Source organism: Cololabis saira, chromosome 4 (genome assembly GCF_033807715.1).
Source record: "Cololabis saira isolate AMF1-May2022 chromosome 4, fColSai1.1, whole genome shotgun sequence".
Lineage (NCBI taxonomy): Eukaryota > Metazoa > Chordata > Actinopteri > Beloniformes > Belonidae > Cololabis > Cololabis saira.
This window is the reverse complement of record NC_084590.1, coordinates 39,597,359-39,622,208: the sequence shown is the minus strand read 5'-3', so window position 1 is coordinate 39,622,208 and position 24,850 is coordinate 39,597,359. Positions and strand designations below refer to the sequence as shown.

Here is a 24,850-nt window from a genome sequence, read left to right as displayed (position 1 = left end):
TATTTTAAAATAAATAAATATAAAAAAAAGCATTATAATAAAATGTAATCATAACAAAAATCTGAAATAATCACTGTCATACTGTTCCAATGAAATAATCAATTTTATATTTCATATTAAATTTGGTTGCTTTTATTATTTTAATTATCACTTCACCATACATTAAATTTCTCCCAAACTGTGAGGCGTTCACGTTCTCACTGCAGATTCTTCCTTTGCATGTGGGAAAAAGCAAAGTTTTGTGCCTGTATCTGAGCCCAGGTGTGTTAACCACTGCATTGAAATATTACTGGTGAAAAAAGGATAATTTGCAGTTGTTTTTAAACAGAGAAAAAATAAGCTTTATATCACAATTAAATACAACATATAGAAACACAAACGCTTACATGGATGCAATTCTTATGCTTAATGTGGTTTAATACTCAAATTCAAAGTGCAACATATACAGAATAGCCATTTACTTTGACCACAAGAATTTAACCAGCTATGCTATGAAAGAGTGCGAATAAATAACTGTATGGAATTTACAAGAAAATGGGAGTAGGGGGGTACAACCAGCTAAAAGACATGCTGTCATATAAATTCATCCAGAGCTAAAATTTCTGAAATACTGAATACAATCTTCACAACGTAAGTCCTGTAAACAATCACCAGAAGTGCTGCCGTCAGTGACCAACCCACTCCTAACGTCACGGGTGTGAACTGTAAACAAAAAGCTCTTAATCTAGTGTCGAACAAACATTCAGTACACGGGTAGAAGACGGTGTCCACAGGACACAGGGGGAATCAGTGCAATCGGAGTACCTGATGGAGAGAAAGGCAATTTCACTTCTTCTCAGAACTCAGCAGAACCAACCCAGATTAACATAATCATCTTAGTGTCCAAAAAACTAAATGCAGCTACAACTAAATTCTTCTTTGAGCACATTACCTCATGTCACATCTGTATAAAAGAAATACCATAATGCATATGTAAGAGCGCATTAAAACACTATCTCAATTTATTTTTTTTATACATCGCACTCAACTATTTTAAGATATTTATATTTGACGCTAGCATCCAATTTATTGTATACAAAGAATATCTTGCAAAACAGACCTTTAGAGATGACTGATTACTGTATGTAAACATGAAGAAAGTAAAATAAATAACTAAAAATCAAAGTTATGGCAGTTGCTTCCCTTTGATGACTTTGTTTCTCAAGTCCTGAGAGTAAATCTTTACAATGAGAAGAATGAGGTAACATTGCAGTAGGATTTGCATGCAAGCATTTCAGCAGATGTCGGCAAAAGTCACCCGGAGTTACAGAGATGGGACTTCAGGGGCCGTATATACAGAAATATTAAGCGACACGGAAAACTGCAACAATCCCAGCTGGCTGCAGGAGCTGAGTGCAAGAGTGCTCTTTAAAGAGGCGAGGAAATGATGCTGTGATGAATTCAAATGCGATGAGACGCGGGAATATTTTGAATTGTCTGCAGCATTTATGGCTTATTCTGCAGCAATCAAATCAAGGCATGTGACGGGTACTGTATAGTACATAATAAAGACTTTTATCTAAGGATTTCCTCTTTGGTGGGATTTGTGTTGCAGGGGTTCGATTACAATTTTGCAGGGGAGCAAACTCAACCATACTTTGACTATTTCTCGACATGATTCTTCATAACTCATGATAAGTTTTAATAGGAGTTTGATTTGATGTGTGTTGCTTCTTTGGCCCTCTTCTCCTAAGCATCACAAGGTAAGTAAAGTTAAATGTGAGGTTGCCGTAACTGGAAGACAATTTGAGGAGAGCAATATGTGCAGAGGTTACTAACAAACGTTGATAATGGGGTTACACTGTGTTGGCAGTTCACTGGGTTTATGAGTCCTTATTTTGTCGTAGCCGCACGATTTAGTTCAACACTGATGGACGGCTGTTTGAGAATGAAGTCGGATGACCCGCTGAGGATGGATTCACACACGTACTGTAGTCCTGATGCATGAGTTTCAGTTTGAAAAGTCTAACATGCCCCCGAAGAGAATCTACACGTTGAGAGTGACTGACCGTAGGTAGCTTTTTGGATTTGAACCCCAAAGAATTGCTGGTGGGAGAGAATGGATGGCAGAAGGCGCTTCTTGTGTTTAGTTGTTGCAATGTTCATGTTTTCTTTGTCCTGTTCGTCCATCATCCTGAGCACAGAGAGGGAACATCGAGGTGAAGATGGAGGTGAAAACATGGAAATGGGGGCAACATGACGTCTAGTCTGCTCTCTAAAATCCACAATGGCCGCCTATCGCATCTGCTGGGTTTCTTTCGGGGAGTTTCCTGCCGAGTAGAAAAAGACTGAGGACTCCCTCTTGAATAATCAGAGGCGTGATCGTCGATACAATTCATTAGGTCAGAGATTTAAAATTTCAGTGGTTTGACTTTGGAAAATTCTTCACACGGGTGAAATTCCATTTTCCCAACAAAGAAAACTTAGTTGTACTGCTAAGTCTGTCAATTTTAAAATCCTCTTTAAACTGAGAGGAGCATCGAGCCGACACTGAGAAGATGACACGTTGGATACGGGGGCTTCCACCGAGGGCGTCATTGGTGGTAGGAGTGCGGGCGGGCAGGGGAGCCTGGGCCGGAGAGCGGCCGGTGGATGGGGGAGGCGCTGGGGGACATGCGCGGGCTCAGCTCGCCCGTCTGCAGACGCCACATCAGCTCCTCGTTGGTGCGACTCAGGCGCTTCTTCTCGTTGCTCTCCTTCTCCACGTTCACCTGCAGGTTGGCGTTTTCTTCAGAGAGGTGCCTGAGTGTGAAAAGGGAAGAGGCGGGGTTAAGTGTCTACCCGTTACCGTACGAGCAGAAAACATGTGACATAAGTAGGGTTGCCACCCGTCCCGTAAAATACGGAATTGTCCTTTATTTGAGAAAAAAATGTTGCGTCCCGTATTGAACTAATACGGGACGCGATTTGTACCGTATTTTCATTAACTTTTACACCATATTCTAGTTGAATTATTGAAATAAATTAACTTTTACACCAAATTCTAGTTGAATTATTGAAATAAGTGACTTTTACACCATATTCTAGTTGAATTATTGAAATAAATGTACTTTTACACCATATTCTGGTTGAATTATTGAAATAAATTAACCTTTTACACCAAATTCTAGTTGAATTAGTGAAATAAATTAACCTTTACACCATATTCTAGTTGAATTATTGAAATAAATTAACTTTTACACCATATTCTAGTTGAATTATTGAAATAAATTAACCTTTACACCATATTCTAGTTGAATTATTGAAATAAATTAACTTTTACACCATATTCTAGTTGAATTATTGAAATAAATGTACTTTTACACCATATTCTGGTTGAATTATTGAAATAAATTAACCTTTTACACCATATTTTAGTTGAATTATTGAAATAAATTAACATTTACACCATATTCTAGTTGAATTATTGAAATAAATTAACTTTTACACCATATTCTAGTTGAATTATTGAAATAAATGAACTTTTACACCATATTCTTCACCTGTAGCTATATTATACATCTGGGCTGATGTGGACATACGTAGCATAGGAGGCTATTTCAGTTGCTAGTATGGTTGTCTGTCTGTACAGTCATGCAAGTTCAATGCTATTAAAGCACTTTAAACTTTAAATAAAAGCATTTTGTTTTTTCATATAAAATAAACACATTTTTATTCAGTTTAGAAGTTTAGGGGCTTTTTTTTGGCTCCTGCGCTGCTGAAATCAGGGTGTCCCTTATTTCTATTTCTGAAAGGTGGCAACCCTAGACATAAGTAAAGTAAGCAGTAAAAAAAGGTGCCTTCCTTCAGGGCTGAACACAGTTTTTAAAAGCCCGTGAACAACATGCACCTAAACGGACCTGGACACTGCAAGATTCTTGTCTATCCGCTCCTTCAGGTCTTCGTTCTGCTGCTGCAACACTTGTACTCTTTCCTCCAGGTACACATTCTTTTCAGCCTGCTCAAAAACACAGATGAAAAGGCGAGCAACATTAAATTCTTCAAATGAGGAGAGCTGAAGCGAGAAATGACACCATCAGTCATGGCAGGTACGAACACTTCACCTGAAATAATCACCATGAGAAAAACAAATGTTTATGAGACGAGTAAAAGTAAAAAACTTAATTAATTAATTTTCAATAATTTAATACCATTTCAAGATCACTTGTTTACAGTTTTCGATAAAGTTTATTTTACCATAAACTCAATGGAATTCCATAAATTAGTGTTAGAATAGACAATTTCATGAATATATATATATATATATATATATATATATATATATATATATATATATATATATATATATATATATATATATATATATATATATATATATATATATATATATGTATATATGTTTAAAAAATATTTTGAAACAATGTAAAAAAAAAAAAAGCCACAAAAATAAAATTTCACTGGTGTTTACAGTTTTAAAGTGCACCGCCCCCATGATGCATTCACTGTCGTAGTTTTTTATATAACACTATTTTGATTACAAGGTCATCAGTAATTGTTGGTTTGGTGGAAAAATGGTTGAAATCAATTTAAACTCATACAATCCTGTTTTAAGCTTTTTCAGTTCTATTAGATAATATAAATAAATATTTCTTTCTTGGTCCAATCATGTTTAGATCATTTAGACTGTGAACAAACAAAAAATACACTTTTTTTCCAAAAGACTACACAGATATAAAGAGATAACTAAAACCGCAAAAAAAAAAAACATTTGAAATTAAGTGGAATAGAAAATTTAAAGAAAACTTGCTGGTTTTAGAGATATTTGTATATACTTTAAGGACTTTCTATGACCCAGATGAGACATTTACAGGACTGTCTCAGAAAATTAGAATATTGTGATAAAGTTCTTTATTTTCTGTAATGGAATTAAAAAAACTAAAATGTCATACATTCTGGATTCATTACAAATCAACTGAAATATTGCAAGCCTTTTATTATTTTAATATTGCTGATTATGGCTTACAGTTTAAGATTAAGATTCCCAGAATATTCTAATTTTTTGAGATAGGATATTTGAGTTTTCTTAAGCTGTAAGCCATGATCAGCAATATTAAAATAATAAAAGGCTTGCAATATTTCAGTTGATTTCGTAATGAATCCAGAATGTATGACATTTTTGCATTACAGAAAATAAAGGACTTTATCACAATATTCTAATTTTCTGAGACAGTCCTGTATACTAATGAATGCAGGAGTCGGTTTCAGATCCACAGACTGCACCGGAGCAGATGAAGTGGTATAAATCAGGTACTGCATGGCGGTCGGGAGGCTGTCGTCAGTACGTGGTGTGCAATGACCTGGAAGCACGGCAGTGGCACTTTCTGGGATCCAGTACAAAAAGTAAAATGCTCAGCTGCCCAGGAGCAGTAAACCATCCCAGTAAAAGTGCAGATTGTGGATCTGTTGGCCTCCTGGAAACTGTGTTCTACATTTTATTAAAATCAGCACGCAGTAGTCTAGGATGCAGTTTCAAAAACTGGGTTTTTGATGAGGGCTGCAGTGCTCTTCGCCTCTTAAGACTGAAATTGTTCATAAATCTGTCTCAGAAGCAACCACCAGACTTTCTTTGATGTGAAACTAAAGAAGAAACTTGAAACCTACTATTTTCTCCAGTTCTGAAATCTTCAGGTCCTGCTGATGGATTTGTTGATTCTTCATCTCCAGAACGTCTTTAAGGCTCTTCAAGTCCTCCTCGATGTGTTTATATGGAGCCAAAGCATCCTTAAAGAGAAAGAAAACAGGAAAGTTTCCCCCTGTTGCTGAGCTGAGCGGTCCGTGTACCGCGGCGCTCTGCATGGAGATGCACTCACCACTATCTGCTCATCTGTGCTCTTACGAAGAGCTTCCTCAAAGCGCTTTGCTCGGTCTCTGAGGCTTCGGTTCTGAAACGTCAGTGTGTCCACCTGATCCTGTTGACCAAACGGACATTAAAGCATCACCTTCTGCAAAATGTGTCAAATCGTGTTTCTTAAAAACAAAAATAAAAGAGTCCAGAAACTAAAGAGAACTGTTGACCTGTAGTGACAGTCTGATCTTATGGAACTCTTCTTCCAGAGACTTCTTCTGCTGTTCGTGGGCCATCTTCAGATCTAACAACAGAAAATAATGCGTCATCTTCTCTCTTCACCGACAGAACAGGGGGAACGTGCAGGAGCTCAGACAGTCGTGAATGTCTTGCTTACTCTTTATGGTCCTGGCGTGCTCCTCCTGCAGGGTGGCCAAGGTGTCATTGTGGGTCGTCTCCATTTCCATCAAGGACGCCTCATGGTTCTCTCCCATCTCTTCAAGCTGCACGAGACACGTGCGGAGAAAGATATCAGCATACATACCAAGCAAACCAAACAAACAATGTGGAGTTTTCATTGATTAGTTTCTCCTATTCACATCCTTAATATCTAATGACAGAAAATCAATACTGGCTGCTTATTTGTGGGCCCTTAATGGAATCACAGTATTGTTTACTCTGTTTGCTCTGTTACTATCTGGAAGGTATCCGCAGGTTTCTGAGCGAGGCGTGCTCCCCATCCAGACCATATCTTTCTGAAATGAGACCACGTACTTCATCCACTACACAAGCATGGGGTCCTGACAGAGTCTGGGTGCTGACCTGGTCTGCCTGCAGGCAGTCCAGCCATCATTTAATGGAAAAAAAACAACACACGGGGAGTGTTTAACAGCTTGAATCCTTTAAGAATGAGACAATGTTCCTTTCGCAAAGCTTCTCCTTAGTTTCCATATTTATTTCCTTTTTTTGGGGGTCAAGAATTACCGTATTTTCCACACTATAAGGCGCACCTAAAAGCCTTTAATTTTCTCAAAAACCGGCAGTGCGCCTTATATATGATCATTACGGTAATTTCTGTTACTGTAGTCAGGGGGATTGTAGCTACTGTAGTTGGTGTCGCCAAAGTAATGGCGCCAAAAAACGTCAGGAATCGTCAGAGACGTTCAAGACAACAGCAGCGACGCTGACTCGCATAATGGCGACTTTGACGAGACGGAGCAAAGCTGGTTTTTATTTTGTTAATAAAGTTTGACATACGGTACTTTTCTTCTTGTTTTTTTTTTTTGCATTTGCTGTAGGATTTTGTAGCATTTCCTGCAGCGCAACTCCATCAGGTAGATACGTAACTCAACCCCAGCCACTATAGTACGGTATTTTACCATATATTTAGTGCGCCTTATAATGCGGTGCGCCTTATATATGGAAAACGTTTTTAAATACGTCATTCATTGGAGGTGCCTTATAATGCGTTGTGCCTTATAGTGCGGAAAATACGGTAGTGTTTAAAAGCTTTACATGTATGATAGGTTTTATGTTCTTTTATGGGATTTTTGTTTGAGGCTCACTTCCCATGCAGCACACGCTCAGACCCGGCTCAGAGCCGGGTCAGACCCGGCACCATACGCACTTGTTCTCGCTGCGTGAGCCGCAGCTCCTCCAGCTCGGCCCGCTGCCGGGCCTGCAGGTTCTCGGTCTCGTCGGCGTGACGGGCCCTCAGCCGCTCCTCCAAAGCTCCCAGCTCTCTCTGCTGCTGAGCCTGCAACCCCTGCAGCTCAGCCTCAAAGCGTCGCTCCAGGCCCTCCTTCTCCTGCTGCAGCTGCTCCCAGTGCGCAACGCTGAACGCTGGAACACAGCACAGAGGTGAAACTGGCTTTTTACCGGATTGAAATCTGGGTCATGGTCTGATAAAGGTCTTTTTTTTTCTAGGGTTGTACTGTAAGGTCACAAGTGTTGTATTTTTTTTAATGAAATCATACCAGCAGGGCAGGATTTTTACAGCCTCTGATTTAAGGTGTTCATTACATCCACAACCAAACAGGCAGTAGCCGTGCAGCCTCCCAGGGGTCACATTTCCTCTCGTCTCTGCAGCCGTGCGGCGTATAAAACATCGCAGGCTGTGAGCTACGAGTGACTCACCGCCTTCCCTCCTCCCCACGGTGTCATTATGTGTCACGCCGTCCCTCCACTTACCCACTTCATCCCTGATTCTGGCGAGCTCCAGGGATAGCTCCCTCTCCTTCACAATGGCACTCTCGCTCTGAAACGAGAACGCACACGGGGGCTTAGCTCGCCTGAATTGCACAGACGGATGTCCGCGTTTTGTCACAGCAACAGCGACAGAAAAAAAAGAAAAAGATTGTGGAAAGGATGGATTTGTCATCAAGCACTCCTCTGAGGTACTTGTGCAAAAACATTTCCAAGACTTCACTGCCAGCGGGTCATTTTCTGCTCTGTGGTGTCACCCACTGTCATCAGAATGTCTTGTTTTTCATCTGTGAATGCCATCAACTAAATACCAGCTATTTCAGTGTCAACACGCGGAGCTTTTTCCAGGGACGACCCGAGGCCGTCGTTTTATTTTCTTAGGTGTATTTTCATGAATTGCCACATGACATCTGAATTTGGAACCTACAAGAATAAACTGGATTACAAATTGATTGCTATCATCCTGTTTATTGTGGTGGCCTCAGGAGGTGTGTGTTTCACTCTCAGCTGGGGTCTTTCTGTGTGGAGTTTGCATGTCCTCCTCATGCTGGAGTGGGTTTTCTCCAGGTTCTCTGCTTTCCTCCTACCCTGCAAAAGCCTGAATGTGAGGGTAGTTGGTGATCCAACATGGCCTATAGAAGTGTCTACATGTTGCAATCGACTGGCAGACTGTCCAGGTTGTGCACCTGTTTTAAGAGAGCTAAAATAGGCTCCAAACGCCACCCCCACCCCCCAAACAGAACTGAAAACAACCAATTTACTTCCATATTTGGAAAAAAAAAAATCTTACACAGCAGCTGGAAGGATATTAAACCCAATGCAAAAACTTACGTCAAGATCACAATCTTTCAAAACCCCAAATAACACCAACAAAAATGAGAAGACAGAGCCAAAGATTGCTTAAAATCCATGATAATATTCCTGAGATGAACCTGCGGGGTGTAGTCCACCTCAGACCCAAGGGGAGATGGGATGGTCTCCACATCCCATGGCATTAAAGAGGATGAACTTTGCATAGACAAATGAATGAATGAAAGACTGTTGCAACATTTGCTAACTTCCCATTTCTATTTCTATTCCCTTTTCACCAGATGTCAAGCTCTATGTTATCAAATTAAAAACAGAGAACATAACAAACACCAGAGCATCTGCCGTGTCTGCATCTCAGAGTAAATAAAAAGGCATAAGAGGTAAATGAAAGGCTAAAGTGGGGCCTCATTTATCAACCGTTCGTACGAACAGATATGTGCGTAAAGTGTGCGTATGAACATTCCCACGCAAAGTATGGAATTTATCAACATGTACCTGTGTGCAGGAACGCGTGTAAATGTAAGTACAACTCTGACCATGCGTACACACAAAATCTAGTGGTAGAACAGTGAAACTACAAATAGAACCCAGTAAAAGAGTCACAGTGTTCAGCGATCTCAGACTTCACACATGTTCCCCGTTTCCTCTAATTAATTAAAATTCTCCATTAGTAATTTAGCAGACATTTTGAATAATTGGTGTGACAGCTATAAAAGACAGCTGTGGCAGGACGACAACCACTTTTTACCCCCCCACATGTTGAATATCTGTATATAATTGATTGTTTCGTTCCATTTGCCTTTTGTTGTAAACCCTACAGAATTTTGTTCAATAAAGTTTGAAAAGAAAAAAAAACTCCTGTTGTTGCTGCCATATATGGTCATTTGGAGGCGTTTCTGAATGCAAATGACGCTAACCATGCACGAGCACGGCAGTTAAGAACAGGTGGGATTTATCATCACTGATGTGCATACGACCGGTGTCCGCACGTTTGATAAATTCGGATTTTTTTGTACTTACACGCATTCTAAATTTCATTCCTACGATAGAATTTAGAACTTTTTCTACGAACGGTTGATAAATGAGGCCCCAGTAATGTCACTGCTGTCTGTAACCTCCATGCACCTTGTATTTCGCTGCCACCCGTCACACGTGACCCTGCATACATCACAGCAGTTTGTGAAGGTCAGTTTCAGCACTTGCACAATTCATATGCCGGGTATCCCCTGAATACTCAAGATGTGGCTCTTTCACAAAAGAACACACACTAGCTGAAATCTGATAGCAATTACGGCAAACAATATATCTGCATGATGTCACCCTCTGAGAGCTCGTATTTGGAGTGTATGAAGATGAGGTAGGACATGCCGTGACCCCTGGAGGGATGAAATACAGCCAGCATCATTTCATGTGCAGCAGCCCCACCTCTGCTCCTCCTCATCAATCCTCATCCATCCCCCATCCAGCCCAGACCCTGCCTACTGTTCAAACCATTATGTGATAGGAATTCAACATTTAACTGGGTCTCCACTAAAGAAACTGATTCATTCCACTTTTTTTTTTCATCTTAAATGTTAATTAACTTTATTTCCTTTAAAACTATCAGCCCAATCAATGTGCATCAAACACTGATAAGTTGAAGGTCCTTCATTTGATTAAAAAAACTACATCAAACCATTGCTTGGCAGTTTTCTTAGACAGATCCCAAATAATTAACAGATCATGAAATGTCCACTTAAATAGAACAATAAATTGTGCCTAGACAGTATTGTACACAGCTTTTTATAGAAACCAAGCTATTTCCACAGGAAATGCTGAAGCAAGTTAATGAACCTCTCTGAAATGGGAAATTCTGGAGTCGGTCCAGCTTCTACGAGACAATAAAAGGGCTGTTTATGGTGTGACTTTTGGCCCTGAAGAGATTTAGAGTAGTTTGAGGACAAAGAAGGCCCCAACAATGCTGGAAACTGGAGACACCGAACAACTCTTCATTTGTCTTAGTTAAGAGGTTAATGCATCATGATACAATAAAGTTCTCCTATACAGTCTATACAATGTAATTACTTGATGAAGAACGAATAGATTATGAGTAAAATGTACAAACCGAAACTGTAAGACGATCATAAGAACAAGCACAGCAGCCTTTCACTTAATTTCCCAAGCAAGATGGACAGAAAAGGCAGCTTTGACTCAGCACAATCATGCACAGCTCTGAGCCCTCTGCCAGTGCCGTCGCTAGGAAACAAGTGAACATTAGGAGCCATATAGCCAGACATCCTCAGCAGACCTCCTCCAGCAAGCACACACATGCGCACATTCACAAATACATGAAGGAATCCTCTGAGCTGAAACCAGCTCCCTGCCTGCAGAAGGACGCTGCCTTTACCGTTGGGTCCAGACGGCACAAAGGGAGGAAGGGAAGCCTACAGCAGCAGTGGCCCATACTAGGCTAACGGACAGCAGCATCCCTCAGCCCGCCGGGGAGGCAGCAGTCACAGAGGCAAGTGCAAACCAAAGATACAGAAAAGGGAGACAAGCGGGGGAGGGAAACAGGCAGAGGGGAAGGAGAGGGGAGGAGAGACGGGAATACCAAAGCCTCACCTTGTTTCCTGGTTTGCGAGCATCATTTATCCCTGCTGGAACAAAGACGAGCAGCCGTAGCCCGGCTCTCTCTGCCCTCCCCTCAAACCCCCCATCAACACGCCCCATATCACATTTATGCGCATGGCAGGGACTATAACACACACACACACACACACACATACACACACACAAAATGACACATGCAAAAAAAAAAAGAAGTACCAGAAGAAATAGGGAGTAAGAGACTAATACTTAATGGCATATAGTTCATTTTTAGTAACTATGACACCAAATGCATGTCAGGATACAAGTTTCTCCCAAAAGCCTCCAAATGCCAAAATATCTAAATTCTTTGACATTAGAAAGCACTCTTTATATATAGATTGTTCCTTCTAAATACACTCTTGGAAATTTCCCATGCTGGGTTATAAGCAGAGTGAGTGGGGGATGACAGAGGAGTCGCAGCCCTTTTTTTTTTCAGTGCTTGCAGATGTGACTCACATGCATTTTAATTTTAAAATCTTATAACCTCAAGACAATTGAGGGTATTCTTCCAATGTCTGAAATCCCAGGCCGGTCTCGAAATAGGCGGCTCTAATCGCATTGAACATACAGGGCCCATGGGTGGGGCCGGGGAAATGAAATGCAAGCAGATGACCAGGAAAACACAAGAAGCTAGAATTTAAAAGCAGAAGACATTCAGTCATGAACGACTGTTTCTGGTTCTTATAGATGACATCAGAACATTTGGACGTAAACACTATTACACATGTAGTTAAATTAAATAGAACAAACACCCTTTTTTATTTCTAAAGTTTGAGCAAAACAGAAGTGTATCTGGTCCTAACCAGGTCTTAGAATTACATACAACCTGAAATAAACATATGACTAATTAAACTGTCATCTTTTTTTATGGAACAAATAATTACTAAAAGTAAACAAACAAAAACTAAAAATTGATCACCAGCATGTGTGAGTATAGAAATATCTGGGCACTGTTGGTCAGGAGAACTAGGTGTCTGCACTAACACAATCGCAAGGACATCACCAATAATTTTAGAGAAACAATACAAAGACTGATTATGCACAAAGGACATTTTTTCAAGATGTTAATTAATCTTCTCAGAAGGGGGCATCCCATGTTCAGACCATGCAGCCACATTAAAAGAAATTCCAAAAATGCCAAGAACTGAAGGACATCTTTGTCTCTACATGTTAGCATATTCAATAATAATGTTCATAAAACAAATTTTTAAGATATTTTTTTACAGTATTACTGAATAAATGTTGCTATGTTTGTGAAAAATTAGTGACTGCATTTTCCTCATTTCTAGGGTTGAATTAAAAAAACATTTGAAATGAATAAACTTCCTCAAGAACTGCATATTTTTGTGTCTCACTTCATTACTATTCAGTCCAATTAAATTTATCAATCCAATTAGTTTCTCAGTCTAGTACACGACAGCTCCTGCTGCCAGTCCCCCAGAATACATTAAAAAGGTTAAAAGCCAGCGAATGACCTTTTAAAAGCAGTGATGCTGACAACAAAAGCGAGACACTACAGGTGCTGTTTCAGTAAGGGAATAAAAAAAAATGCTTTGTAGTTGCATTCTGAGGCTCACTCCACCCCGCTTTGAGGTTTCTCAGAGCGGACTTGATCGTCTGAAAAGAGCAACAAAATCTTTAACAAAGGATGCGCGCTCCATCCCAGAACTCTGCATGGCACATCTAAAATACCTTAGAAAAGGTTTTCTTCATTACTGTGAGGAATGAAAATGAAAAGTGACAGAAAGGAAAAAAAAACTCCTTTAATGAGGAAAAAGCTGAATTTCGGTGTGTTCGTTTAGCCCGGGTTTCTGGGTGCTGATCTGAGCTCTGTCACAACCTTAACTCACTACAAAAGCAAATCTAAAACATTCCTATCTTCACACACCTATAATCCATAACCGTCTGTTTATGCATGTATGCATATGTGTGTGCACGTGTGAGCTTTGCCGCATTAGTCTGCGGCGTTTGTTAAGTTTGCTGTGAGATTGATCTCTGCATGGTCAGTTAACGAATCAAAGCTCTTAAATCTTAGCTGTCAGAGCTCATTTCTACAGACCATCACATACAGGGGAAGAAAAGGACCAGTGAAACCCAGAACAACAACACTGAAGGAGGACGAGGAAACGTGAAGGGCCGGAGCTGCTGCTGCTTTGCGTCTAGTTCAAACTCTGATTTGACAAAAACTGTGCAGACAAAAAACTACCAATCTGGATCAAGACTTTATACAGTTTTATACAGCTTCTGGTACAACACTCTGATGATTACAACGCTCCCATCTGTGTGACATACGATTAGCAACCAAACGTTTTTTGTCTTTCCCTGGCTGAGTAAATCCGGGCTTAAAGGTATAGTCCGTGATGTTGGAGAGCTAGCAAGATTTGAAAGTGGCCCCTCCTCTAAGCCCCGCCCCCTCCTCTCCCTCCCATCAGCGCTCCGCCCAAAGCCACTCCCCCACAAACTTTGGGGAACGCGCATTTGCAGGAGTCCAGTTTTCCAGGACATTTTGGACAGCACATTTTCAACAAAACTACCCCGTGTCTCATTCACCTGTAAGCGAGGCCGGTTTTAGGGGGGGGGCAGGGATGGGCTGTGCCCACCCAAACGTGCGTCCTGCCCACCCAATCAAAGTTATGGGGATCCTTTATTTTTTTATAATTTAAATTTTTTTATAAATATAAAAAAATATCACAGAATATCTGTACTGTTTCTGATTGGGTGGGCACTGCACATCATTTTTAGACACAAAAATGAACGCATACCGCAAAAGTTGTGTCTCGGCGGAGGGACCCGGCGTCCCAGCAAAATGATAAACAGAGAAGTTCAGAACAGCACACAGAGCACACACTGAAGGCTGATTTATGGTTCCGCGTTACACCAATGCAGAATGGTGCGCGTCGCCGCGTACCCTACGCCGTAGGCTACGGCATAGCCCTACGGCGTAGGGTATGGCGTAGCCGTACCTCCAGAGCCTGCAGGGCACCGCAGCGCACTGCCACCGGCGCTCTCCACCCTCGCCGGGATGGAGGCGGACCCCCATACTGGGGTTAAAATGAAGGCATCTGATTGGTTCTTTCCCCCCTGCCAATCCTCTGGTCCTCTGACCAATCCGTGCCATTCAGACCGCAAAAAACAGATTGGTCAGAGTTTTTACAGGATTAAAGCTGTCAGAGAGGTCGGATTTTTTTCTTTCCTTTTTCTGAACACATTATTCACTGGCTACTCTCAGGATGGAAGGACCATTTCACCCAGTATAACAATAAATGTTTTTGAATACGATTACAGACTATACCTATAAAGGAGCTGTATGTAAGAGCAATAATAAAACGAATCATAAAATGACCCCGATATGTCAACAGACATTTAAAAATCATGTTCATTTCAAATACTTATGTCACTGACAACAGCACTCAAGCCAGGATATTCCAGTTTAAAAAGAGGAGTTGCAGCCCTCAACTGATGTTTATGTTGTCATTTTTTGTTTTGGCCTGAAGCTCCACCCTCCACCTATCTCCCAATCACCAAGTCAGTATTGTTTCTGAAGCTCCACCCTCCACCTATCTCCCAATCACCAAGTCAGTATTGTTTCTGAAGCTCCACCCTCCACCTATCTCCCAATCACCAAGTCAGTATTGTTTCTGAAGCTCCACCCTCCACCTATCTCCCAATCACCAAGTCAGTATTGTTTCTGAAGCTCCACCCTCCACCTATCTCCCAATCACCAAGTCAGTATTGTTTCGGCATCCGGGTTGCCAGCTCGGCTCTAATTATCGCAGCAGCCGCTATGACGTCTTGGATGAAAAAATGTCTAGCTTTCCAAAAACTACATTATTACTTCGCAAAAGATCTTTCATAAAGCATTAAATACAGAAAATAAACTAACTGTGTAGGACTCGTCGCTTGCCATGGCAGCCTACGTTCCTGCTGCATTCTGCAGCCTACCTGGCAACCTCTGGTCGGGGGGAGGAGGGGGAGGGTACACGCCGCTCAACAATATTTTGAAAGTGACTGCAGTACCAGTTTTGGCCATTTCTTACAGACGGCTCCTTTAAGTCTGCCGTCGGTTTTGCTCACGTACCAGAGTTCTGCTAAATCCTACCTTGTGACAAAAGTGCTGAGTGGTGATGCTGAAAACGTCCAGGCACAAGGAGGCCTTCTTCAGCTGAGCCTGCAGGCTCTGCAGCTGCAGGTCTTGCTGCTCGCATCGCTCCTGAAGCTGCTGGATCAGAGCCCGGTCCAGCTCCTGTGCTCTGATGGTCCGGATAGCACCATGAACCGCCGTCGTCTGTCCGCGAGCTGCAGAGGAGAAGATCAGGAGATCAACTAAACAACGGAAATATCTTTTTCTTACACTTACTCAAATGCTTATAATCAAACAATATAATTTATATTAAAAGTAAGTAAAGTGCGAGAACTGCCTGTACAAAAGATACATATTTTAAGCATTAGTAAAAGTCATCAATACCAAAATACCAAAATTTCTTGATTAAATTATCAGGATTTCCTGACATTGTGTGTTGTAAAGTGAATATTGTTAATGATGCTGCTTATAATAATAAAAAAAAACACAAACTCAAATATCTTTGATGCAACACCTTTTTTTCCCCTCAAACTAACCTACTTAAAATCTAAACCAATCACAGCATGACATGACATAACAAATAGCTTGTAAATATATGATAATGTATAATTTCCACTGTTAAATGTCTACCACAAGTTATCTGGTAGTAGTACAGTAGAATTATTGTCTACATTGTCATTCAGTCATTCAGGTGTTTTTTCTTAACTGACATATCTTGAATAGGGAAGGGGGTGGTCTTCTTATCTTATCTGTGACTCCACCACTGTCCCTGTTTCCAAAAAGCCTAGACCAGTGGATCGTGGTGATGAAATGTTTCGAGGATCAAGGATCAAGGATTTCATCAGTGCATCATTAGCCGGCTCGTTCAACCCCCTGCCGTTGGTTTATCACCTAAATAGGAGTTCTTACGATGCCATCAACCATGTCCTGCAACTCCACCCTCATCCACTGTCCAGACATGGACACTAAACATCTCCACCTTGGTGCACTTTTACTTCCTCAGGCGGCTGAGGAGCTTCAGCTTCTCCAGGAGGCTGCTATGAGCCTTCTGCACCTCAGCCATGGATCCGGTGCTCGTGGAGCATCCCTGCCTCGTATGGCAGCTGCACTGCCGTGGACAGGAAGGCTCTGCACAGTGTAATCAGGTGTGTATGCAGGACAGCACTACCCAGCCTGCTGGACATCTACACCAGGCGGTGCACGGGCACGGCCAGGAAAATTATCATGGACATTGACCACCTTGGAAATGGTGTATTCAGCTGTGTCTCTGCTCCCGTATGGCCAAAACAGAGAGGCTGCTCTCCACCCCCCTCATAACACTCCACCCTACACACACTAAACACACTTTATTGCATATAGTATTGCATATTTTTTTCTTTTTCATTCATTCATTCATTTATTCTTTATTTCATTCAAAAAATAAAAAAACAATACAAATACAAATTAAATTGTGAATTGTGAATGAAAAGGGAGCAGAAAGAAGAAGAATCTTATCTGATCTGCCCCTTTTTCCAAGAAATAACTTCACAAATAACATAAATTAAAAATAAAAAAAAAAAACAACAACTAAGTGAATAAAAAACTAAACTAAAATAAAATTACCGCCGTCTATAGGCATGTCAATCAAACTTAACTAACATATTTCATTATATTTACTTAACATACAGGCTTTAATTGTTCTTTTGAATGTAATGTTTGATTTGGATTCTTTGTTTTCTTTATTCAGATTGTTCCATAAACTGATTCCTGACCTGATTCTTTTTCTCTTTTTATTATTATCAGAGAGTGCTAAAATGTATCTTAATTATTTATACTTGTTTTCACAGTCAGGGCCTGTCGCATCTTCCATGTAACTCCCATTGTCTGTTGTCATGTGACAATAAAATTCCTCTCCCAGTGACTGTATTATGTGCATCGCATTAAAAATATGACCCGTCTGCGCGGGAGCTCGGTATGCAGCTGCCGTTGTGTCTGTCTGGTCTCTGAGAAACGCAGAGTCTGCTGACTTATAATGTTGTAATCTGAGCCAGCAGCTTTGCCGCTGAATGAGCCATAGTAGCATTGGGTGTACTGTGCCTTGTTTCCATAGCAACATCAGGCTGCCAAAGCTAAAGTCTGGAAATGAAGTGTGGCAAGAGCACAACAGAGACCAACAGAGCAATGACAGCAATCTTTAGAGCTGGGAAAGCAGGTTGATGTGCGTCCTTCTGTTAGACGCATGTGGGAACAAATTCAAGACACGATTTATGAAGACAGCAACCGTGTTAACATGTGATGTGACCAACTCACCGGGGGACTGTGGCTTGGGTGAAATCACAGCAAACCTTTTGGGGGAGGATTTTGGTGAAAGCGTGGCTTCTGCATCTTTCTGCAATTCTCTCCTCTGAGCTGTGGAGAACAAAAAATGTTAATATCCTCAAAACACAAGAAACATTTTTTTTAAAGAACTGGTATACTAAATACAATTTACTGCAAGGCCTTTCGGAGGATGAAATATGCATTATCTTCTTAAATATTCAATGATCCATGTAGCACCCTATAATGTAATAATTTCTTGAAAATGTAATAACGCCTGAAATTGTAATAAAATTTGCACTTAACTCAATCGAAAATGTAATAAAAGCCAATAATGTAATAACTTCCCCAATAATGTAATAAAATATCCTGACGGATATTGTAATAACATTTTTACCAATAATGTAATACCTTATTACGTTATTGGGTATTTATTACATGGTACTCAAAGTCTGCAATTTAACCCAATAGTCATTCAGTTGTTTCAAATCCAGTGTATATAACATTCTTAAATACTTAAAACACAAAATGTAGAACTCTGGACTGAAAATGAACATACATATTACATTATTTGTCAAGTATTACATTATCAGTTTTGGAAAATAAAAAAAAGACCCATCTGAAAATTTAATAAATTCCCAATTATGTAATAAGGTATTACATTATCGGTAAAAATCTTATTACAATATCAGTCAGGATATTTTATTACATTATTGGTGAAGTTATTACATTATTGGATTTTATTACATTTTCGATTGAGTTCAGTGCAAATTTTATTACATTTTCAGTCGTTATTAAATTTTCAGGAGATTATTACATTATAAGGTGCTACAATCCATACCATTTCTGCAGCATTAACATTCTGGATTATGTGTTATTAGTTTAATGAGTTACATTTGATGATTTCTGCACATTTTACAGACTTATTTCCATTGTTTTCTAAAAATACAGCAGCAGCAAATAATCCGGACACCTTTTCAGCTTTGTGATTCATACAGAAGAGTAATTCAAGGCCATTGATGCACTGCTGCTTATTTGATGTGTTATGTATACTTGTATATATGTATTAGTGTTAAAACTGATCTGAAGCGCTATTAATAAGATATTTTAAAAAAGATAATACCATTGATGGAAAATCACTCAAAAAGGACCCACGAAATATAGATTTACAACCAGAGAATACACATTGGTAATATTCCTTATGGTACAGGGATTTCTTGTTAGAACTGCAGCTTCACTTCTTCACCTCCCGGTTTGAATATAAATATACAGTCTGGCCACCAGATGGCGCAAATGCTCCACATTAATAGCTAAAAATGCCAGCACAGGCAACAGTCTGCATCCTCTCACAGATGCACACAGGAGCAGAAAGGGAGTGCACGGTGCATTATATCTGTGATGCAATGTATAGCAACAGTTACGAGGCAGGGCTGCAAACGGGTGCAGCTGATGGGTTAATCAATTTAGATTCTTTTTGTTTTTGTTTAAAACTAAAAGTGAGACATCCCCTTAACAAATGTGATACATTTGGGACTTGTGAAACACAGGGTGACTCATTTGGAGCAAAGCTAGTTTTGTTACTGAGGGACAACATGAATTAATCACTTTGTACGTAAAACACATGAAAAGGAGGGGGGGGGTAAGCAATTACAGTTTTTAACAAAAGGGACCAGAGCTGCGGGCCACAGCTCAAGCTGACAGCAGTTCCGGCGCTAAACTCTCACACACTCTTACCCCCCACGGAGCGCACATTCACACCTTCGATCACGGGGGTCATGTGATCAGAAGACACGATAACCTTGAACTCTCGTGGAAAAAGTGCCACAGATACAGATGCTTGTTTCCCCTGGCTGTGTGGCGATGTGTGACCGTACCGAGCGGGGAGCAGCGCTGTGGAGGAAGACTTCGCCGGTGCAGGCTCGGGGCGTTGGGAGGCTGAGGCCGGGTCTGAGCAGGGGGAGCCTTATCTAGAGGTGTGTGATCGCTGCCGCCGCTGGGATCTGCAGGGTGTGAGGGAGCAAAGATGAGGACATGATTAGGACATACTGACTAGGGCTGGGCGATATGGACCAAAAGTCATATCTCGATATTTTCTAGCTGAATGACGATACTCGATATATATCAATATTTTTTCTGTGCCATAATTGGAGTTTCCCCCAAAGCATTATAGCATAGCATCTCTGTTAGCTTCATCTTTTTCTGAGCCAAACCCTTAAAAAAACAGTCAGTTTTAATACAAAGCCTCGTGCCAAATGTCACACAGGTTCCTTTATTAACAGAGGTCTGCACAATATCAAAATGTATAAAACAAATGAAATAAAAATAAACTGCCTGCATATATAGAATAAAAATGCTTCTTGAATAAAATAAAACAAATATTCCTTTCCTGCATAACAATTAAATTAAAATACACTGTGCAATTAATACAATGTAGACAGTAACAGGCAGACTTTTCCACTGAGGTTGACAGTTGTGCAAATAACAAAACATTTGTGCAAATCTCAAATAAAACATTCAAGTCAATTTGTCACAAAATAAGCTATATCAAAATCATACATTTTTTTTTTTTTTTAAATAATCGATATAAACGATATTGTCTCGTACCATATCGCGTTTGAAAATATATCGATATATATTAAAATCTCGATATATCGCCCAGCCCTAATACTGACATGCAGGGGTGAGGAAGTGGGAGATTTTTCATGACATCTTATTACCTTAGAGGAAGTTTCTGTTTTTTTTTTTATTCATGGACAAACTTCAAGTTACCAAGGAAAATATTTTGCCTTTGTCAACATATATTTTGCTTTTTTTCCCAGCTTTTGAACAGGCTCATGAAAGTGAGGAATCACAAATCAGGTAATTCAAAAGCCTAATCATTAAACTGTCTGACCCACGCATCACCTACGACTCCTGAAGAGGATGGGGGGACAGGCTTTCCTTGAATGAAAACATCACCTCTGCGACGAGACAATGGTTCACAAAGCGGGATTCGCTGTTGCAGTGAAACATAAAACACAGCATTGCCTTCAAGCGGCACCAAAGTGACCGCAGACACAGCTGCAGCAGAATTAACATATTCAGATACAGAAGAGACTTTCAAATTACTTTTGATGTAAAAAAATCCCCAAAGCCCCTTGTCAGAGGGCTCGCAGGGACTGTTTTCGCTGCAGCAGCGTGGATCCCCCCCTGGGAGAGTCAGCACTTTTTTTTCTTACGGAAACAGAAACCGGGCCAAGAGGAGGATTAGCTGATGGAGACGGCTTCAGGCTGATTCAGGCTGTTAAATGCATGTGTGCAGTGAAAAACCACTTCCCAGCAGCAAGCGCACAGGAAGAAGCTGAATCTTTTCATCGATAAAAGCAATCAATTGGATCTTAAAATGTAGATTAAGTATAAACCAAAGCTTTTAAGTATACCTCTTCCAAACTAAAATTATATTAAATAAGGAGAAACATTTGTTTTAAATGCTTGACGTCAGATTTATCAACTTCTGTAAAGATTCGTGGTTTAAACTGTTTTTAAGATATGAGTCCCAGATTTCCCATATACGCTCCCCCACTTAACAATTTGTACATAAATGACCCGCTTTGCCGTGGTATTGGACGAGGCAGTGAAAGACGTGACACACTTTCTTCTGTTTGTCTAAAGAAACCCTTACAGCTTCCTGGGGGGGAGAGACGTAATGAAGGCTATTGACTATGTTCAGAGAACCTGACGTGATTTCTGGCATTGTTTTTAATGGCAAGCTGCACATTTTGATAAAGACACCATAATGAGTAAAGCAGACTCTGAATGCGCCTAAATGTGCTTTCTAAATTATCCACAGTTTGTTACCTCTGTTGGGAATCATTCCAGCACCGACACATAGTGTCTTTCAAAAAAGGGCTACAGCATCCATCCATCCTATATCGGATGGAAGGATATATCCATCCTTACTACTTGGATTTTGATTGTTGATCTTTTGATAGTACTCTTGTATGATGATTTATAACTGGGGTTTTTATTGTTGATCTTTTGATAGTACTTGAATTTTTACAATGATGAACTGTAAACTGCCGAAATGCTGTTGTTGATTGTTTGTCTCATGTTTTAAAAAGACGCTGTATGCACTTTGGCACCTTTGCCCAAAACAAATTTCCCCTCGGGGACAATAAAGTATATCTCATCTCATCATCTCATCTCATCCATCCATCCATGCATCCATCCATCCATCCATTAGGGATGGGCGGTATGGACTAAAAAATGTATCACGATAATTTCTGGCATTTATCCCGATAACAATAAAAATGACGATAAAAAAAATACCAATTCAACTCCATCTTTGTAACTATAAATCTATCTCCACATTCAGTCTTTGGAGCCTCCAAAACACTGCTCTAAAAGATACTAAATACTACTAAACTACACCAATTAAATTTTAAACACGTATTAACGGGAATTTATCCTTTTTTCTTTCTTTCTCTCAGGCTCATTTCTTTCTTTCTTTCTTTCTTTCTTTCTTTCTTTCTTTCTTTCTTTCTTTCTTTCTTTCTTTCTTTCTTTCTTTCTTTCTTTCTTTCTTTCTTTCTTTCTTGTTCATTCTTTCTTTTTCTTTCTGGCTCATATTTTTCTTTCTTTCTTTCTTTCTTTCTTTCTTTTTGACGGTATATCGTGAACGGTAAAATATCGTCCATTCCTACCATCCATCCATCCATCCATCCATCCATCCATCAACCAATCAATCAAATTCATTTTATTGTCATCGACTCAGCTTCCCGACACAGCGAGTGAGACTAAACTGATCTCTAAATTCCCAGAACTGAACTCCTATTTCATGGTTTTATCCTGCGTTAACTGGACAGATGGATCCGTACGTCACCACCTGCTCGACGGTCATCATAGCTTCCTCCTTCGCGGAGAGGATGTGCTCCCTCCCAGTCCAGACAGGTTGCTGGAACGCTGTCTAGTTGAATCTGACTGCATTTGATCTGCATATGGCTGCCAGTAACAGAGCAGTGCTATCTGAGCCAACAGCCTGAAGGGAAACGCTGCAATGCAAGCTGCCAGTCATCTAAACTGCTACTAAAAGCTGCTCCCGAGCGTTTTACTATCTGGTAGACACCCATGTGGTCGCTGCAGCTCCATCAATCCATCCATTTCCCGTGCTTGCGTTGTTCTGTCCAGTGTTACGAGGGCTTATTTCAGGTGTCCTCTGGGTTATTCTCAAATGAATCCAAAGTATTTCTGTACGGAAACAGTTGTTGGTCTGAGCACTGAGATCAGAGGCGGGTGAAGTGAGCTTAGAAGTTTTCAATCAACGCAATCAAATGAAATGCATTTTTACAGAGAATGTGTCTGTGAGTAGGCCTGTGTTGAAAAAATCGAATTTCCGATTCTAAATTGATTCTCATATTAATTCCAAAAAATCGATTTGTATGTCTAAAGATCGAAAAAAAAAAATTTCATCATTACATTACAACTTTTGATATTTTTTTGATGAATGTTTTGTTGGACACGAGAATAACTGGTGCCATGTTTTTGCCTTTAAATATGTTTAAAGGTATGAAAACATTAAAGTGTTAGGTTATAATTGCATACATTGCCTATATTTCATTACTTTATATACTGTCTTGGGGTTACATTTGCATAAAATGCTAAAAACCAAATTCTTAAAAATGAAAAACCGAAATAGAGCGAAAATGGAAAAAATTAAAACGGAATGTGGGAAAAAATAAAACCGATTTCATCCGTTTCTGTTTCCTCCCTGGATCTGTTTGGTAATTCTGCCCCACGATGTTTCTGAAAGCAGTTCTATCAGCATTCTGGGAGCTGATTGGTCCTTACAGCATCATTAGCTGCAATACTTGCTGTTTAATCTCAATATAATACTAGTAGTAATATTTTACATAACTACAGTTATATAATTCATGCAACAGCTCAAAAAAACTGTTTTAATAACACTAACCCAAATCAATATCGGAATCAAATCGAATCAAATCTTGATAATCGATTCTGAATCTTAAGAATCGGAATCGAATCGATTCTTGACATTTCAATCGATCCCCAGCCCTATCTGTGAGTGACTGAATAGTGAAGCAACAACCAACTACAGATGTGTATCAGCCAATGTTCCCTCTAAACTGCGCGCGTGCGCAATCGCGCACTGACCGCATATTCTCAGCGCACAAGAAAGTCTATCCAGCAGTGCTTTAAGTGGGCCGGTACGCGCCGGTACGGAGTACCCCCACTTCTCAATATTAGCCTCTGGCGTACCGGGACTTCTCATGACCTCAGTTCTCTGCTCTCTCCTTGCGATTTGGCTACAGTGGCGTTGCAACGCGACTGCCCCTCGTGAGACGTTCAATCGCAAAGCCTGATTTATGGTTCCGCGCTAAATCGACGCAGAATCTACGCCGTAGGGTACGCGGCGACGCGCAACGTACATGCGCGTCGCCGCGTACCCTATGGCGTAGGCTCTGCGTTGGTGTAACGCGGGACCATAAATCAGTTTACGGAGGTCCCGCGAGTCAAGAGGAGGAGAAGTATTCAAGGATTTGGGGAATACAAGGAGCTGTGGGGATCCCGGACACGAAAAAGTCTGAAGCCTCTGCTAAAAGCTATCCATACCATTGCTGTGTCTACCAGCAGTACTGGAGTTGAGGGGGGATGAGGGGAGATGGCATCCCCTCCTGAAATAAAAACGGTCCAAATCATCCCCCCCTGAAATAAAAAGGGTCCAAATCATCCCCCCCTGAAATAAAAACGGTCCAAATCATCCCCCCCTGAAATAAAAACGGCCCAAATCACCCCCCCCCCCCTGAAATAAAAACGGTCCAAATCATCCCCCCTGAAATAAAAACGGTCCAAATCATCCCCCCCTGAAATAAAAACGATCCAAATCATCCCCCCAGTAAAACTGCCCTCCTTTCCATCCCTTATGTCATTTCATCAATGAATGTGGTTTTACTGCTATTTCAACATTTAGAGTCATCACCAGAAAAATAACACCAGAAAAATAACTTATT

The 24,850-nt window shown here is 40.4% G+C and overlaps 1 protein-coding gene across 2 annotated transcripts in view; it reads right to left on the bottom strand.

Moving 5' to 3' along the window:
* Positions 1-328: 328 nt before the first annotated feature.
* Positions 329-24,850, bottom strand: part of mtus2b (microtubule associated tumor suppressor candidate 2b) — a 37,657-nt gene continuing 13,135 nt past the window's right edge. Inside the window, exons 5-15 of one of the 2 annotated variants that reach the window (XM_061719745.1) lie at positions 19,718-19,843; positions 17,838-17,936; positions 15,567-15,763; positions 8,015-8,081; positions 7,452-7,666; positions 6,222-6,327; positions 6,055-6,128; positions 5,850-5,948; positions 5,641-5,760; positions 3,879-3,979; positions 329-2,781 (exon numbers count right to left, since the gene is read on the bottom strand). In XM_061719745.1, coding sequence (XP_061575729.1) covers positions 2,574-2,781; positions 3,879-3,979; positions 5,641-5,760; positions 5,850-5,948; positions 6,055-6,128; positions 6,222-6,327; positions 7,452-7,666; positions 8,015-8,081; positions 15,567-15,763; positions 17,838-17,936; positions 19,718-19,843 — 1,412 coding nt within the window. In that variant the 3' untranslated portion in view covers positions 329-2,573. The remainder of the gene's footprint in view (positions 2,782-3,878; positions 3,980-5,640; positions 5,761-5,849; positions 5,949-6,054; positions 6,129-6,221; positions 6,328-7,451; positions 7,667-8,014; positions 8,082-15,566; positions 15,764-17,837; positions 17,937-19,717; positions 19,844-24,850) is intronic. The other variant, XM_061719746.1, reaches the window with a different exon arrangement.